Source organism: Dinoponera quadriceps, unplaced genomic scaffold (genome assembly GCF_001313825.1).
Source record: "Dinoponera quadriceps isolate SergipeBrazil2010 unplaced genomic scaffold, ASM131382v1 scaffold1280, whole genome shotgun sequence".
Taxonomy (NCBI): domain Eukaryota; kingdom Metazoa; phylum Arthropoda; class Insecta; order Hymenoptera; family Formicidae; genus Dinoponera; species Dinoponera quadriceps.
In genome coordinates this window covers 1,169,919-1,191,481 of record NW_014555813.1, presented here as the reverse complement: position 1 = coordinate 1,191,481, position 21,563 = coordinate 1,169,919, and the positions used below count along the sequence as shown (strand labels likewise).

Genomic DNA, 21,563 nt, shown 5'->3' with positions numbered 1-21,563 from the left:
CCTTCCCCAAGTCCCCCTCAAGTTTTGATACCTCGATCGACCGTTCTCCGACTATCGAATTCACTCCCTCCGCTCGACGAGGATAATCGATATCGGTTTCCCGCTGGTTCGCTAACTTTACCGAGCAACGGGATCTACGAACTCCACCAGCGGTACAAAGCGAACATCGCGTCGCGTCGCCAGTGCGGGATTTCTCACGCGAGATGGCTCGACGGCGGGATTCGGCGGTTGCGCGGCTGTCGGCCGCCAACGTTACCGATTGCCCGTGGCCGAGGCGTTGTGAAATCATGGAAGCTCGTGATAGCGGCAAATGGCCGCCGTTGGCCGCCGTGTTGTTTCAGTGTGACAACTCGTTACGCGCATGACGTTCGGCCACGGGTACGCGTAGGCGCACACGGCGTGCACAAGTGCCGCGTACGTGCGTGTCGTGTCGTCCTCGAGATCGCCGTCGGCCGGCCAGCTCGTCGTCGCCGTCGCTCCCGTGTCCTCGCCGTCGTCCTCATCGAGCTGGTGTGCGGTAGCAGCGATGTGAGCCTCGGCGACCGCCAACGCTTCCACATAAGCCGAGCGTGGACTTTCGCGGGGCTGGCGGTGGCTGGCGATGAACGCCGCGGATCGCGGCATCACGGTGATGAAATCAGTGTCCGAGGGTGAGCTGGAGGAAAAGGTGAAATTCGTCGAGTCGTCGCGCGGCCCGTCATCGCGGCTGAAGCGTACTTTTACACTGCCGAGAAACCCGTTTCAAAGTGCCAGCAGCAGGATGTCGCGACGACGGCCGAAGCAGCAGCAGCAGACCCGCGGCGACACCAAGGCGGACGTCGGCGCGCCGTCCGGCAAAGAGAACACGAGAAGTAACGGCGGCGGGCAGCAGCAGCAGCAACGGCCGAACGCGACGGCTCGGCTGTACGGCGGGCAGGACTGCCAGGAACGGCCGTGCGGCAAGAAGGTCTTCCGCCGGCCCTCCTGGAAGAAGTTCATCAACAAGATGGTGCGGCACATGTCGAGCATGGGCGCGCAGAGCTACAAGGCCACGTCGCACCACCAGCGCGGCGACGACCTCGGTTCGAGCGCGGGCGACATCAGGGTGCCGCCGCCGCGGCCGGCCCACATACCGGCCGACCGGGTACCGGGTGTCATAGGCCTGCGCAACCACGGCAACACGTGCTTCATGAACGCCGTGCTGCAGTGCCTGTCGCACACCGACATCCTCGCCGAGTACTTCGTGCTGGATCAGTACAAGGTCGACCTGTCGCGCCGCAACAAGATCAACTCGAAGAAGTACGGCACCAAGGGCGAGATCACCGAGCAGCTGGCGCTGCTGCTCAAGGCGATCTGGAGCTGCCAGTACGATCCGGAGATGAGCACCGCGTTCAAGAGCGTCGTGGACAAGTACGGCAGCCAGTACCGGGGCAATCTCCAGCACGACGCTCAGGAATTCCTGCTCTGGCTGCTCGACAAGGTGCACGAGGACCTAAATCAGGCGACCAAGAAGAAGTACAAGATCATTAAGGTGAGCATGCTCGTCCCTCGACTCGCCCGGCGACGGTCACGGTGGAAGTCGGACTTTCGTCGTCGAGAAATACCTCGCCGCCAGCCGGCCGCGGGTAGCTCTCACTTTTCCACCGGACGCCGGATTCGCACTGCTCGCGCGCGCTTATTTACGTCCTCGCCACCGATCCTCTTTGTGCACGCCAGTTTGCCCGATTCGAGCTTTCTTCTAGCTTTTCCCTCCCGAAAGACGCGGAGGATATGAAGGCTCGGGACAATGAAAAATCAAATTATTATCGTTTCGTATTTGTGATCATTAATACTTTTGTTGTTTCGGGAAGCGCTTATTTGCTTGGTCTCGATGGGGGAAACGGAGGGAGGATATAAATAAACTCGGGAGGGAATGAGAGCAAACAATTGTTGATTTCTGGAATTTTTGTAGTTGTCACTGAAATCGTTACGAGCGGAAGTTTGAAATAATTTCATGCGATGACGATTAAGGTCGGGTGACTTCGCAATGAGTTAGTAGGATTGCTTCCAATTATAAGGATTACTTTCACAACTGAAATATTATATTTTTAATTCGAATCTGACTGACACGAGATTAAATAAAATATAGTTAAAAAATTTCGGAATAGAGCTCGTTTTTCCTCATTTTTTCCGCAGATTTTTTGGGGGGGAGTCTTTAATCTTCTTTACGGGAAAAATTAAATGTGACAAGTTTTAAGCGAACCTGTGAATTTTTCTACAACAAGTTTTCGTACTCTCGAGACGGAAAGTGAAGAAATCCACGGAAAAATGAGGAGAAAAACGGAGTTTTTCCCGAAACTTTAAAACTGTAAAACAAAATAACCATTCGATATGTCGCTCAATATTATAAAACGTTTATTTGAAACATTTTTTTCCCCCCAAAAAATGCTCAGTTTGAAACAAAAATCAGTTTGGACGCAAATTTCAGATGAATCATTTTCTATGTATACGTAGACACAATTTCTTATTATAACTGAAATAATTGCAATGGACTTTCCGCCACAATTCTATTCGCCGCTTCGAAAAGCGAAGTATTCAGTTGCCAATATTCGTGGCGTCGAGACCTTAACCCAAATTTATTCTACGTTCGAAATTACGTGCTACGCTTCTCAACATCGAGATCCCAAGGTAAACGAAGTGAGAGTGTAAAATACCGACTGGAAAAAAAGTTTAGCCTAAATATACACAATGCGCGGGGAGATCACTGTCTCCGCCAAACTAATGAATTATTTGGCCCTCCATCAGCTAATTGTTACGTAAGGATATAAACGTGACTCCATATCGCAAAGGTTGAATAATCTAAATTCTATTGAATTATAAATGCAACTGACATTTGCACGTTCTACACACATTATAAAGTTACGTAGGCGCACAAAGATTATCAATTATTTATCATCACTGATTAAGTACACGTCATGGCATTATTCATAAACGTCACGGTTCTCAATTATCATCAACTTTATCGCTGGAAAGTATCGCGTTGTCGCGCGCTTTCAGTAGCTCGGTATGCTGAGCTTTATATTGGCTCAGCACAATCATGCAAGTGACTAAATAATAAATACAAACATATCTGTAAGATTTTTTTAGAATGTAGAGTGAAGAAATGAAATAAGGAAATTAATCTACGAACCTAAAGTTATCTGATCAAAAATTGCTTCTTAGTATCCGTGAGTTTTGAATATATATATATATATATATATATATATATATGAATGTGGCTACATATATGACCATATATGTTTATATGAAAAAAATGATGTTATGTCATTTAATTCAATGTCGACATCATGTGCTGTCAAAAGCACAAATGGCTAGAAACATTTACTTCATTTGCATATATTTTGTAAACAACAGTATTTTTTCGTTATGGACACATATGATTATTTATAATCATATATTAGCAAATTTTATACATTATCTTTTTTCCCCCCGAGTATATATTTATATATATATTTACTTATTTATTTATTTATTTATTTATTTATTTATATAAAATAACGTTTCATTCTTAGACAGTCGATGAATGATGCAGAAGCAGTCAGGTTTTTAAAACACTCGGTATACTTGGTCTCCATTGGCATTTCATACGCATCTTTCGCTGATATCTTATCGTTTGCTTTGCGCTGCGTCCGAATCATTTGCCGAGCTCGTATAAGATAAGGCCGTATTCTTTATCGAGGAACTCAATATTTCGGTTCGAATATCAATAATAACAATAATGCACGTTATGTCATTTGTCTCGTTACGTTTTTATAATTAATAATAATGCGAAAGAAATAACATTCATATGCACGAAATCATCGATGAGTGTCCACTGATTGCGATGAATGTGATCACTGTAATTTATCAACGATATCCGATCCAATTTGATTTATGACGAGCAACCGGCTTTTATTCGCAATTCGTAATATTACACGTCGGCATTCTGATTCGAGGGTCCGATTCCAAATTCCTCACGTTCCATTTATATAAGATACTCGCTAAATATTACCTCACGTGTCTCGCGAGTGTAAGCGATGCACAATGGCGCGCTCGTTCACCCGCGTTGTGCACCCAGCTTGCGCCCACTTCACCTTCGGCAACGTAAACTGCGATACGAAGGAATCAGGCCAATATTAAGTGGACGCGTCGTTCTCATCTCGCTGTTGTCTTACGTAGCGCGAGAAAGATACACGGTGCACCGACGAGGTGCCAAACGGCGCCGAGAGAGTAGGATCTTTATCACTCGCGACCTTGAATGAAGAGCACAGCTTGCATATTTTCCCCAAGCGTCCGTCCGGGGCAACCACGTGTGCGTGCGCGGCGCAAAATTGCACCGAGGCATCCCCGCAAAGTCGAACGCACGAAGAAATCGAGGAGTTGAACAGTAGACGGGAGTTAGTACCGTAACGAGGACCGGCCTTGAACGAGGCCACGGAGTCCCAGTTACCGTTTGCATTACCGAGTCCTTTTGTGAATTACCGCGTGTATGTAGGCTAACTACTGTCATACGGCGTGTCTCGCTCAATGTGACTGCAATGTGCATTTCACGCCGTATAAGATGCTGACTGCGAACTACCGGTTAGTTATTAGTATCGCCAAATGACCCGGAAAATCGGGAGCATGCACCGAAAGAAGGATTTGCCCAATGAGTTAGTGAAATTCGGTGAATATTTGCCGATGAAACATTTGACTACCGTAACCGAATAATTTAGTACCGTATGCTAAATACACAATATATAACGGAATTACCGGTGCTGTAGAACTGAATTATTTTGGTCGCGGTAATGCGAGTGCTTGGTCGGCAAATATTCATCAAATTTTAGTACTTGTTGCCGATTATTCGTTTTTCAGTGTGCCTAAATATTACGATAAATTTCTTTCGATCTATCAAACACAACAGCTATTGTTTGTGATCATCCCGGCGCACACATAGTTGGACGTTGAGCCAATCCTCCTTTTTTATCGCGATTCCCTGTTAGACGGTTGGAGCGTAAAACTTGGGACTAGAGCAGTTAAGCTAATTAACGCATGAGCTATACTAAATGTTGCAATAAGTGCGAATTGTTTTGACGTTCAGGATGCCGCGGGAGGGGGAGAGAGAGTCAGCTTGACGAGAATAACTTTCAACCGCGATATTTTTGAGAGTTTCAGGGTGTTGATGTTTCCTATTTATCGGGAATTTCGGTATTTGTTCGAAAAAGTAAAATAAACTCTACTGAACTATTCAATCATGATGTTAAGTGTGAAGCGCTACTCATGTTTCAATATAAAAAGTAGTCTTGGAATTTTACCGGACGCTGACTTGCAATAATCGCTGTACGAGACTAGAGTATATTGAAAAAATTGCTCACACAGCATTCTTAATGAAGAAGGAAGAAGTAAGCTCATTAACTGTCTACCGAAAAATGCAGTATGTGAGATTGTTACTTATCGGAAATTATTATTATTGTTATTATTATTATTATTATTATTATTATTATTATATAATGATTAATATTATTGTTATTATTATTATTATCAATATTATAGTTTTTAAATGAAAGATTACATAATCTTTACGTTTGATTTTTTAAGACCATATAATTATATTAATTTTCTATTAATTTCCCTGCTAGATATGGATATAGTTCAGTCGATGATTTCATATTTTGCGAATATATCAGGTATGTAAATTAATTCGATACCTTACAAGATTCAAAATTTATCTATAAAGAAAAATGTTACATTTTCAATTGTCAAAACAGCCTCCGTTGTTCTCGATGATCATATTTAAGCTATCTTTCGGGTTATCATTTAATTTCATTGAGGAAAACACTCGATAATTTTGGATCGATGAAGTCACGATGAGGCAATTTTCAACATCGTACAACGTACTATTTGAAATGTGTATTGCACAAATGATGTTGCAGCGACCGAAATAGGTGAAAGAAGTGTGAAGGTGTGAAGTGGAAGGAGGGAACCGGTGAATAAAGCCGGGTGCGGTAGATCTTCCCAGCCCAAACTAAAGATGACCTGTTTTGTCCCTTTCGCAATGTGTGGCCGAGCATTGTCACGGAGTAGGATCGCTTTGCGGACTTCTTTGTCAATATGTGACCTCTTGTGCACGCTCCGATTCACCCCTCAAATTTACGAGCTGTTGTCGGCAACGAATCGCTTTAATCTTTCTGCCCAGATTTAACAGCTCATGTATATATCTCACACCTCGCATATCTCCACTAAACATCCAACGCGAAACGGGAATTTTCTGGCGTGGATATTTGAATTTCGTTGCCGATGTTGACAGTGGTCCAATGTCCATCTGTGATCTTTGTGTGTTTCGGATTATCATGTATGACCCACTTTTTATCATCCGTGATAACCTGATATAGTGAATTCTTTTTCTCGAGTCAGATTAACGAAGACATGACTGTATCGAAGTGCCTTTCTTCGTTGTTCACATCAAACGAACACAGGGAATCCATTTTCCTCCCTTGTAAATTTTCTCCAGCTGTCGTGGAAGGAAAAAAAATGGTTTCACATGTTACTCCCAACTAGACAACACGCTCGTTTTGAGTTTGTATCGAGTCCTGGTCAAATAACAGTCGCAATTCTTCTCCTTTAAATTTCTTTTCGGTTTCATCGAAACGTAATTGGTCGGATCGAAGTTTCCCTCGTGAAACCATTGATATCACTTTTCGCATGGGATATCGCATCTTCATTAAAAGCCGTACAAATTGTACCCGGCGGCAGCATTTCTTTTTTTTTAATTAAAAGGAAAGTGGATACCGTGTGTTTTATCGGCACTCATCGCGTTCACTTCGCTGGTTTTTGAGGCTGTGTCGCCTCTTCCGTTATATTAAATGGCGTTTTGCAAATATAATGACAGTATTTTAAAATCGCATTAGCGTGAGAGAAAATAATCAAATTTAATATGGTCATTTATGAGAACGGGTAAAGCTAAAGGCACAGAATTAATTTACATACTTAATAGGATTTAATTATATCTACATTTTATAATATATTAAGTCTTTAGTAAAGGTAGTTATTATAAAAAATTCGTCCGACCGTTGATGATTTTATCGGCTCGAAAGATAAGTCATTTTACGCGGAATCAGACAGACAATTATCCAAGAGATAGTAGAAAGCGGTGGATAATGATAGCAGATATTTTGATTAAACATTGCATATATTGTCTCGTTACTGAATATTAATAAAAAAAATATGACTAGAAATCCGAACTCTTTTGCAATTATATTTTGTATACACCGTCATGTGATTAGATTACTTGTTGATACCGGCCGAAGATGCTTTAAGAAAGAAGTCGAAAAGTTTGCAATAAGAGCAACACGTTGTTCACATTGAAAAGTTCATTGTGAGAGACTTTTTTAATATCAATTAAGTGCTTCGATCAAGTAAGTTATAATCTCTTCTATTAAAAGGATTTGCTTTAGTTTTACTCACATGACTCATTGCGTTGTTCTGTAAAGCCGACAACCTAGCAAGCGCGATTAGAGATACGTGCGTTCTCAATTTTTCTCCACGTTTACGAGCGTGATTCATCCGAATTATACAATTAATTAACTATGTAAATGCAAGTCAGAACACGCTTTCTTAAGATATCATGAATATACGCGGTGAGTTTCTTGCACAATTTTTAAATATAAATCATATACGATATATGCGTCCACCTAGATGGATCACACTACATCTACTAAAAATTTAACGAACATAGTACATAATCATCTGCTCTTTGTATTCTCTTGAAAAATCAAAATAATATTGATTTTCGCCCAGCAACTTTAAGGAGACGCGGAAGTTAATATTTTTATATTAATTTGTTTAAAATCACAACAGTGGGAACTAATCATGCATGATAGATATTTAGTTTTGTGGCTTAATTATCCGGATAATTATATAGGGTTCGAGGAGGAGCGTTTACCAATCGTCCGATCAACTTTTCATGGAAAAATTCTTGGCTGTAAAAAAAAAGTATTTTATTGTTGTCATCAATAGTGCGTGGGTAATGTAAAATTACATAATTTCGTCGTTAACTTCTCGCTGGATCATGGAGATCAGGGGCTAACTGTGCAGAAGATGCACAACCGTTACCGATAGAAAGAGTTATTGCGGCCACCCTTACGAAACAATCGCGACTTGCGCTAAATAGATTAAAGCGTTTCTAATCCACCGTTAGCTGATCTATTAGCGATATCCTTTTAGGAAGATCAGCGGCGGAATGTAATATTTGTGAGGTGACCGACACGAGCGCACACATATACACATGTGCGTACACATGTGATATCAGTATACGTAACCTCAGTTACGAGGGTACATGCGCACCGACATGACATTGACCAATTGTAAACTGTGCGAGTCGTTTGAGCATACGCATCGGGAATTACTTCCGGTAAGCGGATTGCTAATACATCCTGTGCGATGACTGTTGGTGATTATCCCATTCTGCGGTTTTTTTTTATCGCGTGTTATAAATTACACGGGTTCGGAAAGCGAGCATGTTCGAACGGATATCGCGTGACATTGTGTAAAACAGTGTAATATCGGTTCACGATGCTCTCCGCGCGCTAACGAATTTTCATTATTCGAAGGAATGCCTCGGCTCGAAGAGCGTCACGTCGGATAAAAATGTCGACCGCCACCCTGACGTGACATTCATCGCGCAGTTACATTAAAATTTTAACCTCACGCGAAAGTCGCAGTTTGTAAGAACGTAAAATCCTTAATAACTATTCTGTTATAAATGCAACATTACTTCATTCAGTTTTCATCGAGAAACCTCTGTGTAATTATAAGCGTAATATTCCCGACAGACCCGATAATATATTAGTCTTCTGTATCTGAAGATCGAAGATCACCTTCGATTAGTCAAAATAATACAATTTCCATTGATATATTGATTTGACAGAGTTAAAGACTGTCAAAGTTTAAAAGCGAGTAGCACAATTACTATTAAAAATTCATCACTCCGAACGATAATAAAACAATAGAATACGGCGGTATAAATTTGAGTAACAACAAAGATTATATCATTCGATTATATCATTACAATGCGATCGACAGCAAGTTATCAATGCTTATCAACTTAAGTGAGACAAGCTATATATATGCACTGTAGATTATTGCATTGGACTGGATAAGAAAAAAAAAAATAGGTCTCAAATTGAGTTGTGATCAAGTAAATTTTCTTTGTAAGAACTTTATTTTTAAACATTATTGTGCTGAATCGTAAATGGTTTTTTTTTTAATTAATTTTCGAACATAAAATATTTTACAACAGGCCCTTTTTAATATAATATACAAAGTGTGAACTAACTCGCGTTTACTATTTATACAGCGCTATTCTTGGAGAAAACTTGAAACGGAGAGACCCGAGACGTTTTCCCCGAGACACGAGGCTTAATAAAGTAGTAATTACTAAATAAAAGTCTAGCTAATCAGCGCTGTTGTTGAATTGGCGTACGTCTGTGAGTCTGCTGGAGGCCTGGTAACATGCGTGAACGCCGCAACGAAGCAACGAAGCCGTTTTGTCGCGACACCGCTAAGACCCGCCTTCGTGCAATTTCAAGCATGCGATAGTGTAAACAATTTTCAAGCCTATTTAAGCGACACTGTTAATTAACCCGACCCCGCTTAATAATCACTAAGCTTCGCGGAAAAAGTGGCCCAGGACTTTTCTACTCGAGAGTATTCCTAAGGAATAGCCTCGTATAAATAGTGAACGCTAATTAATCCCACACTCTATATTATATTTATATTTGTCATTACTAAATTATATATATACTAAAAGTGACTCGCATTTTCCACTAATGCGCCGCTTACCGATTGTTTTTCTGCGGACCAGCTGAAGAAATCAATATTTTCTACGTTCGTGTTGAAAAAATGTGCACCGAAGAAAGTGTCACATTCAAGTAAACAGTTATTCCAACGCCTCTTAGCGAATTTTCACTTGGATTACGTAATATTCACTTGATTACTCCAAGTGAAATATTTCCCATGTAAATTGTCCGGGTAAGATATTTACTCGGCCCAAGCGGAAATCTACTTGGTCCGAAAAAAAATTTGCTGAGGAAGTTGAGGAGGAGCGTCGGAGTAATTATTTACCCAGGTTTAGAACTTCTTTCCACGTGCGATTTATGAGCCGACTAAATATAGTTCATTCGAGCAGCAGTTCCTGGACATTAGATAATCGCGTGATCGCTTTGAACAAATACTAACTTTAAATTGCTAAGCATAACGCCCACTTTAATGAATATATAGATTTTAGCATACCGGCGACAATTGTAACTAAGCTGCGAGTCGTTCCTTAGTGCGTCCGGTTGGCTCTTTCCTTCGATATTCCGCGTCTCTCTTCTTCTCTTCGTGAAAAACGAAAGAAGAGAACGGAGAGGCGGTAAGACACGCGTTCGCGGAAAGAAGTTGTCAGACGCGACGACCGCGACGTCGGCTATGTCTATTAATAGCTCAGATCAGCGTTACAAATAATTGTCACCGGGTATACTGAGCGATCGAGGTAAATCGAGTTTCACGTAATGCGCGCAGCCGGAAGAAGTTGCGGCCGATCCGCCGCGACTAATCGCGAATCTGTAGAATTACATTCGCGAAATATATGTCACCGGCGCTCGTACGGCTTCGTCGCGACGGATAGCTCTCACCTTAAAACTACTCCGTTGCGTTACGTAACTCGCACATGCTGTAAGCCTATTAAAAAAATTCACTTCGTTAGATTGCCGCGAGAGATTTGTGAAATAAAACGGTTCCGTGTCAAGCAAAAATGAAAATAAAATATACGGACCCGAAATAATTCCTAACTATCACGATCAGGTCATTGTTCGCTTCTCTTGATATATTTATATATTTCATATATTTCTTTATATATTTCTCTCTTCCCCTTCCTTATATTTATCTGTTGTTCTTCCTGAAAAGATTTATATTTATCTGTTGTTCTTCCTGAAAAGATTTATATTTATCTGTTGTTCTTCCTAAGAAGGAGCTTTTCGATTACTTTTACTAACCCCTGTCATTAAAAATTGAATTCCAGCTTATCGCATAATTGCTGATTAAACACTAATTGGTTGCTGTAGTCTCAAATTTCTTATACACAACCATTAACTGGAAAGTAATTTTAAAGTTCGGTAAAAAATCAGAAATCGTATTTTTAATGGTGAGAACATTACATTAACAATGGTCAATTTCTTTTCTTAAAAAGAAAATTTAAACCCGCACTAAAATCAATAGATATATTTAAACAGAATTTAACGGAGAAAGACAAAAATTATTATCAGCAATCTAATACCTTTAAAAGGACATTGCGCTCTCTTTCTTTCTCTCTACCTCTCATAATAGCGCGTTAAAGAGTATTTTTAGTATGAATCTTTAACTCGTTTCACTACTTTGAGCCACGCGTACACGCATTTATATGTGTCAATTGTTTTTTTTTTTTATAGATATTATCAAAAACAACGTGTATAGTATAAAAATTGTAATAATTATTGCAAGTTATATCATTGAAGTTAGAATGATTTTATTTCGACATCTTGAGTGTACGTAATCTTATCACTGATTATTGCCCCATTATTCCGTGTGTTCGTCAACCTTTTTCTATTTATAGAACTCGTTCGGCAGACCGGATGACATTGTCGCTGCCGAGACTCTGGCGAATCATGTTCGCTGCAACAACTCCTTCGTACACGCCGTATTTCAAGCACAATTCCGGTCCAGCCTGACCTGTCCGAGATGTCACCGGCAATCGAACACCTTCGACCCCTTCCTATGCGTGTCGGTGCCAGTCCCGCAGAATCATCGCCAAATGAATTTCTTCGTCAACGTGCTCTATACATCCCAACAACCGCGGCAAGTTAAGATCGGCGTGAGCGTGAATCAAGCGGCCAACGTGAGAGAGCTCAGAGAAATCCTGGCCAGCGACACCGGCGTAGACGAGAACCATATGCTGCTGACCGAGATCCATGACGAAGGATTTCACAGGTAGGCTACAATATATACACTTAAAGCGTGCAAAACGATCCGTGGAGGTGGAGAGGAAAAGGGAAGAATTTAATAAATTCAAACTGATTTTCTCGCTAAAAGAAAGTTTCCACCGAAACGTTCTTGACAACTTTATATATATACACACATATATATATATATATATAATATATATAAATATATATATATATATATAAACATTTTGTATTTTCCAGCATATGCAATTTTTTATGTTACCTCTCGTATTTTTCCACAGAACCTTCTCCGACTGTCAACCCCTGTCCGCGATCATGGAAAACGACCCGCTGTATTGCATCGAGCTGCCGCAGCTGAAGGAACCTACAGAACAAGCGTACATCTTGCTGGTGTGGATCAACGTCCTCGTGAAGGGGGACCTGAGACAACGATTCGGCAGCCCGTACACCATGCAGGTGTCGCGCGAGACATCGTACGAGGATCTGCAGAAGCTGTTGCTGAAGGAGATGCACAGCACGCTGGCGGACGACGTTCTCACGACTAGCCAGAGCCCGGGCCTCTTCAATATCCGCGTGGCCGACCCAGCCGCGACGCCGATCCAGGACGAACACCCTTGCATCGACCCGTGCGTGGAACACCCGCTTTACACGGAGCAAATCGAGCAAGCGTTGGCGCTCTGCGCCGACGACTCCGGTCCGCAACACGTGAAGCTCATCCTCGAGTGGGACGAGGCGACGAAACGCAACATCATACAGGACGACAGCGACCAGATCGAGGAGCACGCCAGCGTGAAGCAGTTGAAGACGAATTCCGAGCTGGGCGGCGCGGTGACTCTGGAGGAATGCTTCGATCTGTACACGAGGGCGGAGATATTGGGCGCGGAGGACGCGTGGCATTGTCCCTACTGCAACAAGAAGCAAGAGGTTGTGAAGAAGCTGGGCCTCTGGTCGCTGCCCGATATACTAGTCATACACCTGAAGCGATTCCGTCAGCAGTCCAAGCAGCGCTCGACGTCCAAGCTTACCATGTTGGTGGACTTTCCCCTTTACGGCTTCGACATGACGCCGCATCTCGCCCACAGCGGTGTTCAGGCGACGCACAACAACGTGGCCAGCCTCGGCGGCCTCGGCTGGTCGCCGTGGAAGAAACCACGGCCCCGGCAGCACAACATCCCCAAGTACGACGAGAACGTCTATGACCTTTACGCGATATGCAACCATCACGGACAGGATCTCCAGGGCGGGCATTACACGGCGTTCTGCAGGAATCCGTACGACACGCAGTGGTATTGTTTCGACGACACGCGCGTGGAAGCGGTGAACGACACCAATCTCATCACGAACTCGGCGTACATGCTGTTCTACCAGCGCAGAGGCTTGACCCACAACTCCACCGGGAACTCGTCCGCCGCGTCCACGAGTTCGGCCGGCTCGGGTTTGGATCATTGGGTGTCGAAGATGCCGCCGTTTCACTTCAACAACAAGAGCACCGCCAACGTGACGAACAACAAGCAGAGCAAGTCGCAAGAGGTGCTGTGCCAGGAGAAGATCGTCGAGGAGAAGAACATGACCAATTTTACCAGGGGTTGTCGTAATTACGCGACTTTGCAGCCAAAGAAGAGGAACGCGGCGACGGAAACCGACATCGGCCAGATCGATCATTACTCTGACGATGAAGCGCCCTGCAGAAGGGAATGGGTACGTGATCTTTATATATTATCGTCGTCAAAGTTATGAGACAAATTATCCGTTAATGTTAATGTTAAAGAAGAAGGCAGATTAATCGACTAACTGAATAATCTTCTCATATGTTGACTATATCTGATCGCAGGCCTCTCCGAAACCTGTACGGAAAACATCGTCCATCACGTTGACACCGCATATACCGCCAGCCATAATCCAAAATGCCAGCAGCGATCCAAATACAACAGTAATACACGAGTCCACGTTGTAACACACAATTTAAGCCAGACCGAGAGAGGTCTGGCTCGAGCGATGCTCAATGCACAGTGCCTGGTGATGTGCCGTGAATGTGGGTTTTCGAATAACATCGAGTGCGGCGAGATGCGAGAGAAAAGAACGGACAATTCTGGTAGAGCGTCGCGTGTCCGTTATTTTTCCCGGATTGCTGGACGATTTCACCCTTAGAGTGCGACAAATCTCGTTCTTTCACTTCGAATTTATATAGAAAATGCTTTTTTGTACGAAGAACGACACGAACAGATAGATTTTCCCGGCAGCTTGCTTCCCCTTGCGAGTGTGTCCACTAAGGGAGGAGCATGACATAAATCTGTACGGATCATTTTTCGAGAAACGGTAGAAATGACGAGGCATTATTAATTTTTGTAATTGTAATACCGTGTTTGTATACAGCTCGCGTGGATTGTATTATATATATATATATATATATATATATATGTATGTATGTATATATATATGATAGCTGCTAAAAAGTAGCTTTTTAAAAAAAAAAGACAAATCTTATATACGATAAGTAAAATCGCGAATCGCGTGAAATGAAGGGGAAGACCTCTAGTGTTTATATAATTAGATCATCGACGCGCAATAGGCCATTAAATTCTACCTATGTCCAGAGGAAAAAGTAAACAATTGTGAAGCAGTTTCGTGCAATTATGATAATACGCCTCTATAATGTGATTATTTCGACATAAGTATTGTTCGCATTGTGTCACCTTACAATGAAAGTATATGACAATAACAATTGTACGTTACAGTCCTGCATTAATATACAACACTTGTTTCTCCGTAAATCGATCGTTTCTGGACATACCGTGTAGTTATTCTGACCATGCTTTGAATCTGTGCTTAACTGTAATATTTATATTATACTTGTATTATCCACTAGTGGCCTTATCTTGATAATTAATACTGATACACGTGTCATTATTAGCATATTAATCACACACACACACACACACACACACACACACACACACACACACACACACACACTTTGAGCGTTTTATTTTAGACATTGAGACTTTTCGCTAAAGTCACGACGCTATAATATTAGTTCCGGCATCCTTCTCTGATTTGCATTATTTAGAAAGAAAAAGGAAATACTATATATATATATATAAGTTACATAATATTATAACCTTTATTCGAGTTCTTCCAATAAACTGTGCAAAGTTTCACAGTTACTCCACCGATACAAAGAGAGGGAGTGTAATCGATTTCCGTACAGAATGGCTTTTCTACCAAGAGAGAGCGCGTAAATATACACATCCACACAGTCGGTTTCTTGTGGTATAATTGAATACTCCAGTCCCTCCAGTTCTTAACGAGATCATTCCAATTGGACGTTGAGTAGAATGTTAACGAGAGCAAAAGAGTGAAAGCGAGAATTTATAAATATATACATATGATTTTATATATAGTATCGAGCGGGAGATATTTAAGTTATTTTATAATTAACACCTATTACTAGTCACAAACTATTGTGGACAGGGGTAGGAGACGCGCGCGAAAAAAAGTAACGTCGAGTAAAGCGCGAGCGGGCATGTGTAAATCGCGAGTCACTACCCAATTACGATGATTTTAGAATTTACGTATACTTGATAATTGACTGAAGGATCTACGCATTATTAATATTATTACATATTTTTTCGTCAAGGGAGAAATAAAATGAAATATATATATATATATATATATATATATATGTGTGTGTATGTATGTATGTATGTATAAATATATGGAGGAGACATTATTCTCTCTCTCTTTCTCTCTATCTCTCTCTCTCTCTCTCTCTTTCTTTGTGCACGTCATACATGTAACTTCGTCATTTTCGACCTACGCCTTTCGTGCCACTCGTCGTGCGTTGCATTTTGTTACACGTTTACAAAGGAAAGTACGAAAGAATAACATGATCCTGAATTCGTCGTGTAGACGTACATGCATACCTTGTCTTTTCGGATATCTTTTTAGAATTAGTGCTCACCTGTGCGAAATTCTTTATTTATGGACCAAATGAAACGGGACTTAAGCAAATGAGATCGCTGCTATTTTAATGTCTTACTGACACGATACGGCAGAAACATGAATAATTCAATGACAAAATGAAAATAAATAAAATATGATAAAACGAAATATATGAAACATAGTGTTTTCCAGGCATTTCCATCAAGATGGTATAACTGGTAAATGCCTTACCTTTGCGCAAATATTTAAAAAAAAAGTTGAATTATAAGCATCTGCAAATTTTATTTAAAAAAATTGAGATAAATATGTTAACGCGTTTATATATAAAGTTTGAAATTTATCTTAAAATGAATAAGTATATAGTATAACGCTTTCACCTCAGATCTATTTTGATAATTTGTATACTTTAATGCGTAGAATTTATTTTTGAAAACGAAATTTGTCGCTCGTGTTCTTTTTTTTAAGTTTTATTATATCGGTAAGTAGGGAGTACAAATAAGAGGTGTTAGTTTTTCCCAGTGTGGGCAGTAAAAGGGGAATATATCTGTTCTTCAATCTTGTCTGCAAGCCTCATAAGCAAAAAACGCAATCTATATATATATATATAAATATATGACTTCACTATAATCTCTTATCATTTCTTATCATCTTCTTTTTTGGCTCCGATTCCCTTGACTATAGTAGTATCGTTTTCACTCCGCGAGATAGCGCCGCTACACTCATAAATGACGCCTACGACATTGTACAAAGACGTAAATTCATGGGACGTTAAAACCAGCGTCGAGCGTAATCACGTGACATCACATTGACGCTAACGTCAAAGAAAAGAAATTAGATCGTATCTAAGCGTCACGCACTGATGAGATAATATTAAAGACCATTGGCGTTACGGAATTTCGCGTATAAGAAAATTTCGCCGTTTGTTAACCTCCAGTCGATAAATTTGTTGGTAAATTTGTGTTAAATCAGCGTAAATGATAACTGCAGAAATGCAGTTTCACGAAAATATTTAATATATTTCATTATATGTGTATATATCGATAAAAACATCAAAGAAAGAGGGGGGGGGGTGACTATAAATAATAAAATGAATAGTCTTATTATTGTCTTGATCTTCCCCTCCCTCAGATATTTATATCGGATAAAAATAATTGTATAATGCTATCCTTCTTCAATTATCTCCGAATCCTTCGGGGCTTTTATCATCACACGAAAATTTACGCAGAGCTGAAAGTCTTTAATGTTACTTTATCGATGCGTCATGTAACTTGAACTGCCAATGCGAATATCCTAATGTCTTACGTTGCTTATTATATTCTATTATTTTTTCTGTACAGTCTCTTAACCACGTTATAATATTTATTCCAGAATGACGTATTTCTCCGAGAGAAACTCTATGCCGTAATGTTCAAAATTTGACGCTGCTATACCCTTTTCGTTATCGGCAATCTCGATTATGTGGTCACCTGTTCTGACGCTAAAAATGAGCGTCGAACGTCGGCATGAAAAAGCACCTCAACCTATGATCAATCAACTGAAAATGATAGCCGAGATGCTAATCACTCGTTCTTAGCTGCATTACATTACATATGTTGCAACTAGGACAACGTATACTTAAGCATTACGAGGAAAGGAAGTAGGAAAATTAAAAGGAGACATAAAAATTCCGGTTAATATGAACGAAACAGGTGTGTATAGAACACTTACGAGACTATCGTGAACGATAGATCCGGTCTCTTTCATCGCGTTTATACTTTCCTCGAGTTTAATTTAAAAATTCAATATCACACGAAGGTGAAAGCGATGCGTTGTAATATCAAGGTAAACTCTTAAGTATCAAAACAAATCAATATCAACGAATCGATATCATCACGTTCGAGGATTAAAATTTGGATTTTTTCAACATAAATTCACGCTCATATTTTCCATACGTGCAACGGTCAGTCTTCCGTTAATATTCTCCCGAAAACAAACACGGGCGGCAGTTTTGTTTACACGAAACTTAACGTAAAGAGACATTTATCTGTAAGTCGCGGCTTTCGTGGAAACTGATCGAAAACGGGGAACGGGGAAAATCTTGGTTGGAAAGTTAACCGCCGCGTCAACATTTTACACCATCTGTAAATACGTTTTAGAGGCGCGCGCCGGTTGCGCGCGCACGTCCGTCCAGGCGCAGCGTACCCCTCGCAAGGGGTGGCGTGCGATTGGCCACTGCGCCGCCCCACCTTTTCCTTTCGCTCGTCAGTCCGGCTCGAGCCTTCGTGGATTGCGTGTTGTGTGTTGTGGATCGCGCTTTCGTACGCGAGCGTGCGGACTCCTCACTGAAAAAATCGAGGTAAGAATCGCGATCGGGACGACGCGCGGCCACCGTCACGCCTGTCGTCGGCGTGAGAGAGAGAGAGAGACTCGCATGTCATCGCCGCGAATTAACGCTCACGACCGTACACGGTACCTCGTCTACGGGGGAAGAACGACTCCTGTCGCACTTCTGTCACGCGAGAGCCATCACCGGGCGAGACACGTTCTCGGACTCGCCCTAACGATATATACCGTGGCGATATATCGAAGGTAACGCGGAAGGTGCGTGCTTCCCGTAGTGCGCCGACGAAGGAGGCGCTTCGTCCTCGAGAGAGTTACACTCGGGCGAGACGAGGGAAAGAAAGTGAGGTGATGTCGGGAAAAAAAGGGGGAGTGAGAGAGAGGGAGAGAGAATGAGAGAGGTAGAACAGAGCGTGGAAGGAAACAGAGGAACCTGATGGCGCTCATGGTCGCCTTCGTGTGTACTCTCGGGGATCGATACACGGTACACACTTGGGACGACGTTGTGTGGGTGTGAGAATACATTACACACGAGCTTCTCTCGTGGAGACGCGTCGCCGCTGCTACGTATGCGTGTGCATGTGTGAAAGCCCACGGGCGTGAGAGAGAGAGAGAATGAATGAAAGAAAGAAAGAAAGATACACACAGACGCGGGTGGGGAGACGAGAAGTGTCGGAGAGAGGAGAGTGCATGGGGCTGGATTTCGTCGCGGTGCCGAAACCAAAGAAATCCCAGCGGCAGATGTTGCGTGCGAGCGAGCGAGCGAGCTAGGCGAGCGCGAGTGAGTGAAGAAGCTCGTAAAACCCCGTCGCTCATAAAGCCGGGGGTTGCCGGATAAAGCAAGTCCGAAACTGTGTCTCCTCTCTTCCTATTTCTCTCTCTCTCTCTCTTTCTTTCTCTTCCTCGTAGGAGGACTTTCTCGCGCGCGCGAGAGTACGAACGCGGATACGGAACGGCGGGTTGCACCTCTACCTACGACGGGGAGGTATCGAACGGATCCATTTTCTTCGCGCATGCAAGGCGACGGTCTCTCGCGACGAGCGCGAAGCGCCAATATGATCGAAGGTAGAGTCACTCGCGTTTATAGCGTCCACGAGAGAGCGAGCCACGATTACGACAGGTCGATGACTTTTTACGTACGATAAAAGCGCGTCGTGCGCGCCGACCTGACCACCCGGCGCTTGAAGAGACCGACCTCGGCCTCTCCGGGATGCGTATCATCGTGTGCAAGCCGGCGAAAAATTTCGACCTCTCAAAGATCGCGTTCTGACGGCTCATCCGTCTGACACCCGGAGCTCGTGAGCGCGCGATCTCGTCGGAATTGTGGAAGACGCGCTGTTACACAAGCTGTGAATAGTTTAGAAACCCGTTATAAATCTGTCGACCGGCTGGAATATTGGGGGTATATAGACGTCGGGCCGAAATGCGCGGATTAATGGCACAGAAACTAATGGTCTAATTTTATCCCCGGTGAAAAACAGCTTTCCCTCGCGTCCCGGGGATCTGTGAATTTTGCAGGGGGATCTTTCGAAAAGATCTCTGAAAGGACCAAAATTGTATTATTGGATTTTCTTCGTCTCATGAGAACGTAAACTACTATATTTCTCATCCTATTTTTCGTTCGGGTTGAAATTTTACAGGAATTCACTTTCAATTTTATGAGAATCAAAGAATACGATACGAACGGTGAATTGATGAATAAAGTTTACTAAAATATTTCTAACTTAATAAAATAATAAAAGAATATATAAAAAAATATGAGAAAGAAAGGCGAATAAAGATATAAAAGAATAATACATGTGAAGTAAGAAGGAATATTTCTGTCGCTTGTGTATTCTTACGTCTTTCTACGATTACTTATTTTTAGCTATATTTAGATCTATTCCTTCTTAGCTATATTTACTTATACTTTCATAATATATGCTTTCTTTTTCTTCCTTCTTTTTCTCTTAAGATCCGAATATACACAAGCGTGTGAGTGCACACGTATGCGACGCACACACACACACGCACACACACACACACACACACACACACACACACACACACACACACACACACACACACACACACACACACACACAAATATATATATATAATATATATATATATATATATATACAAAGAGGTACTAAAAACAGGTACAGAACTTGAGAAGGGCATAGTACTCGTTAACAGCTGTAGGCCATGCCCGATCACCGTAGGTCCGAAAATCGATCCTTGACTTCTTTTTCGGTAAGGAAGGCTGAGAGAAACTAATCCAACATATGAAATGTTGTACTGTTAAGCCCTCGACTTTTATCAAGTTTAAAATTAGGTCTGTTGGAAAGAGAGTTAATTAGTATCGCTTGTGTAATTTTCTACTGCACGAGTATTCGCTAATTAAGTGCAGCATAAAAGCTTTTAATATTAAAAGACTAATATTCTATGTCATTGTTAATAGAGCGTAATTTTCATTATTTCTGATAAATTATTCGATTGATTTTAAATAATCCACAAAGCAAGGTTTGCTTCGAAATTGATAAAATTTTAAGTTACATATCGGAATGTTCTCTGAACACATCGCTCTTGAATCATTTTTGACTAATCAAATGTTAACAGGATTCCTTATATTTAAAAAAAAATCAATTAAACAGAAAACAATAGACCAATAAGAGCAAGCCTTGATTGCGCAAAACAAAATTAACAGATGATTAGTAAAATCTATTAAATAGACACAAACGTTTCAGCCCCGTTTTGAGTCATTTTCAATGTGATACAAATAAAAAAGTTTCCGCTCGCATGAAGTAATCTTAAATACGCAGTACGCAACAATGTCGTAATGCCGATGACACTTTTATATTAATTTTGGAAAATTGACAAACATTGTAGCGTCTCAATATCAAATGTATACGTTTAATTGCGAGAAATTATCAGAGTTCCGAGTTTCGTCTCGTCAATTAAATCATTTCTTATCTGCCTGTTGTTCTTACCGTTGAAATCATCATTTCTTGTCAATCCCGAAAGAGCGACGCTATATTCTTTCTATATTATAGGCAGAAATTTTCAAACGCGGCGATAGCCTGAATAATATGCGGGGTTGTTAACGCCTGTTTCGCGTAACGAGTTGATCTTTTCAACGAGATGTAAACTTACACCGTACCAGAAACTAATTCGACGTTCGATGTTTCCTCACGCGACTGTTACCGGACGCTCTTTTAGGACCAGCAAACAGCACTACAGATGAGTATAGTTGCGTTATAGTCGATCGATCGTAGTAAGTTGCATGTCGCGATACTAACCAACCCATGATCGCGATAGGTCGATGACTTTTTATTTATGAGGACGCGAACGATTTATAAGACACCC

The 21,563-nt window shown here is 41.7% G+C and overlaps 1 protein-coding gene across 1 annotated transcript; it reads left to right on the top strand.

The window, feature by feature from the left end:
- The first annotated feature begins 285 nt into the window (after positions 1-285).
- Positions 286-14,819, top strand: LOC106745471 (ubiquitin carboxyl-terminal hydrolase 31-like). The gene is made up of 4 exons (XM_014621102.1): positions 286-1,510; positions 11,606-11,979; positions 12,236-13,652; positions 13,786-14,819. Exons 1-4 carry the CDS (start codon positions 602-604, stop codon positions 13,906-13,908), a joined length of 2,823 nt encoding a protein of 940 aa, XP_014476588.1. The 5' UTR covers positions 286-601; the 3' UTR covers positions 13,909-14,819.
- The last annotated feature ends 6,744 nt before the right edge of the window (positions 14,820-21,563 follow it).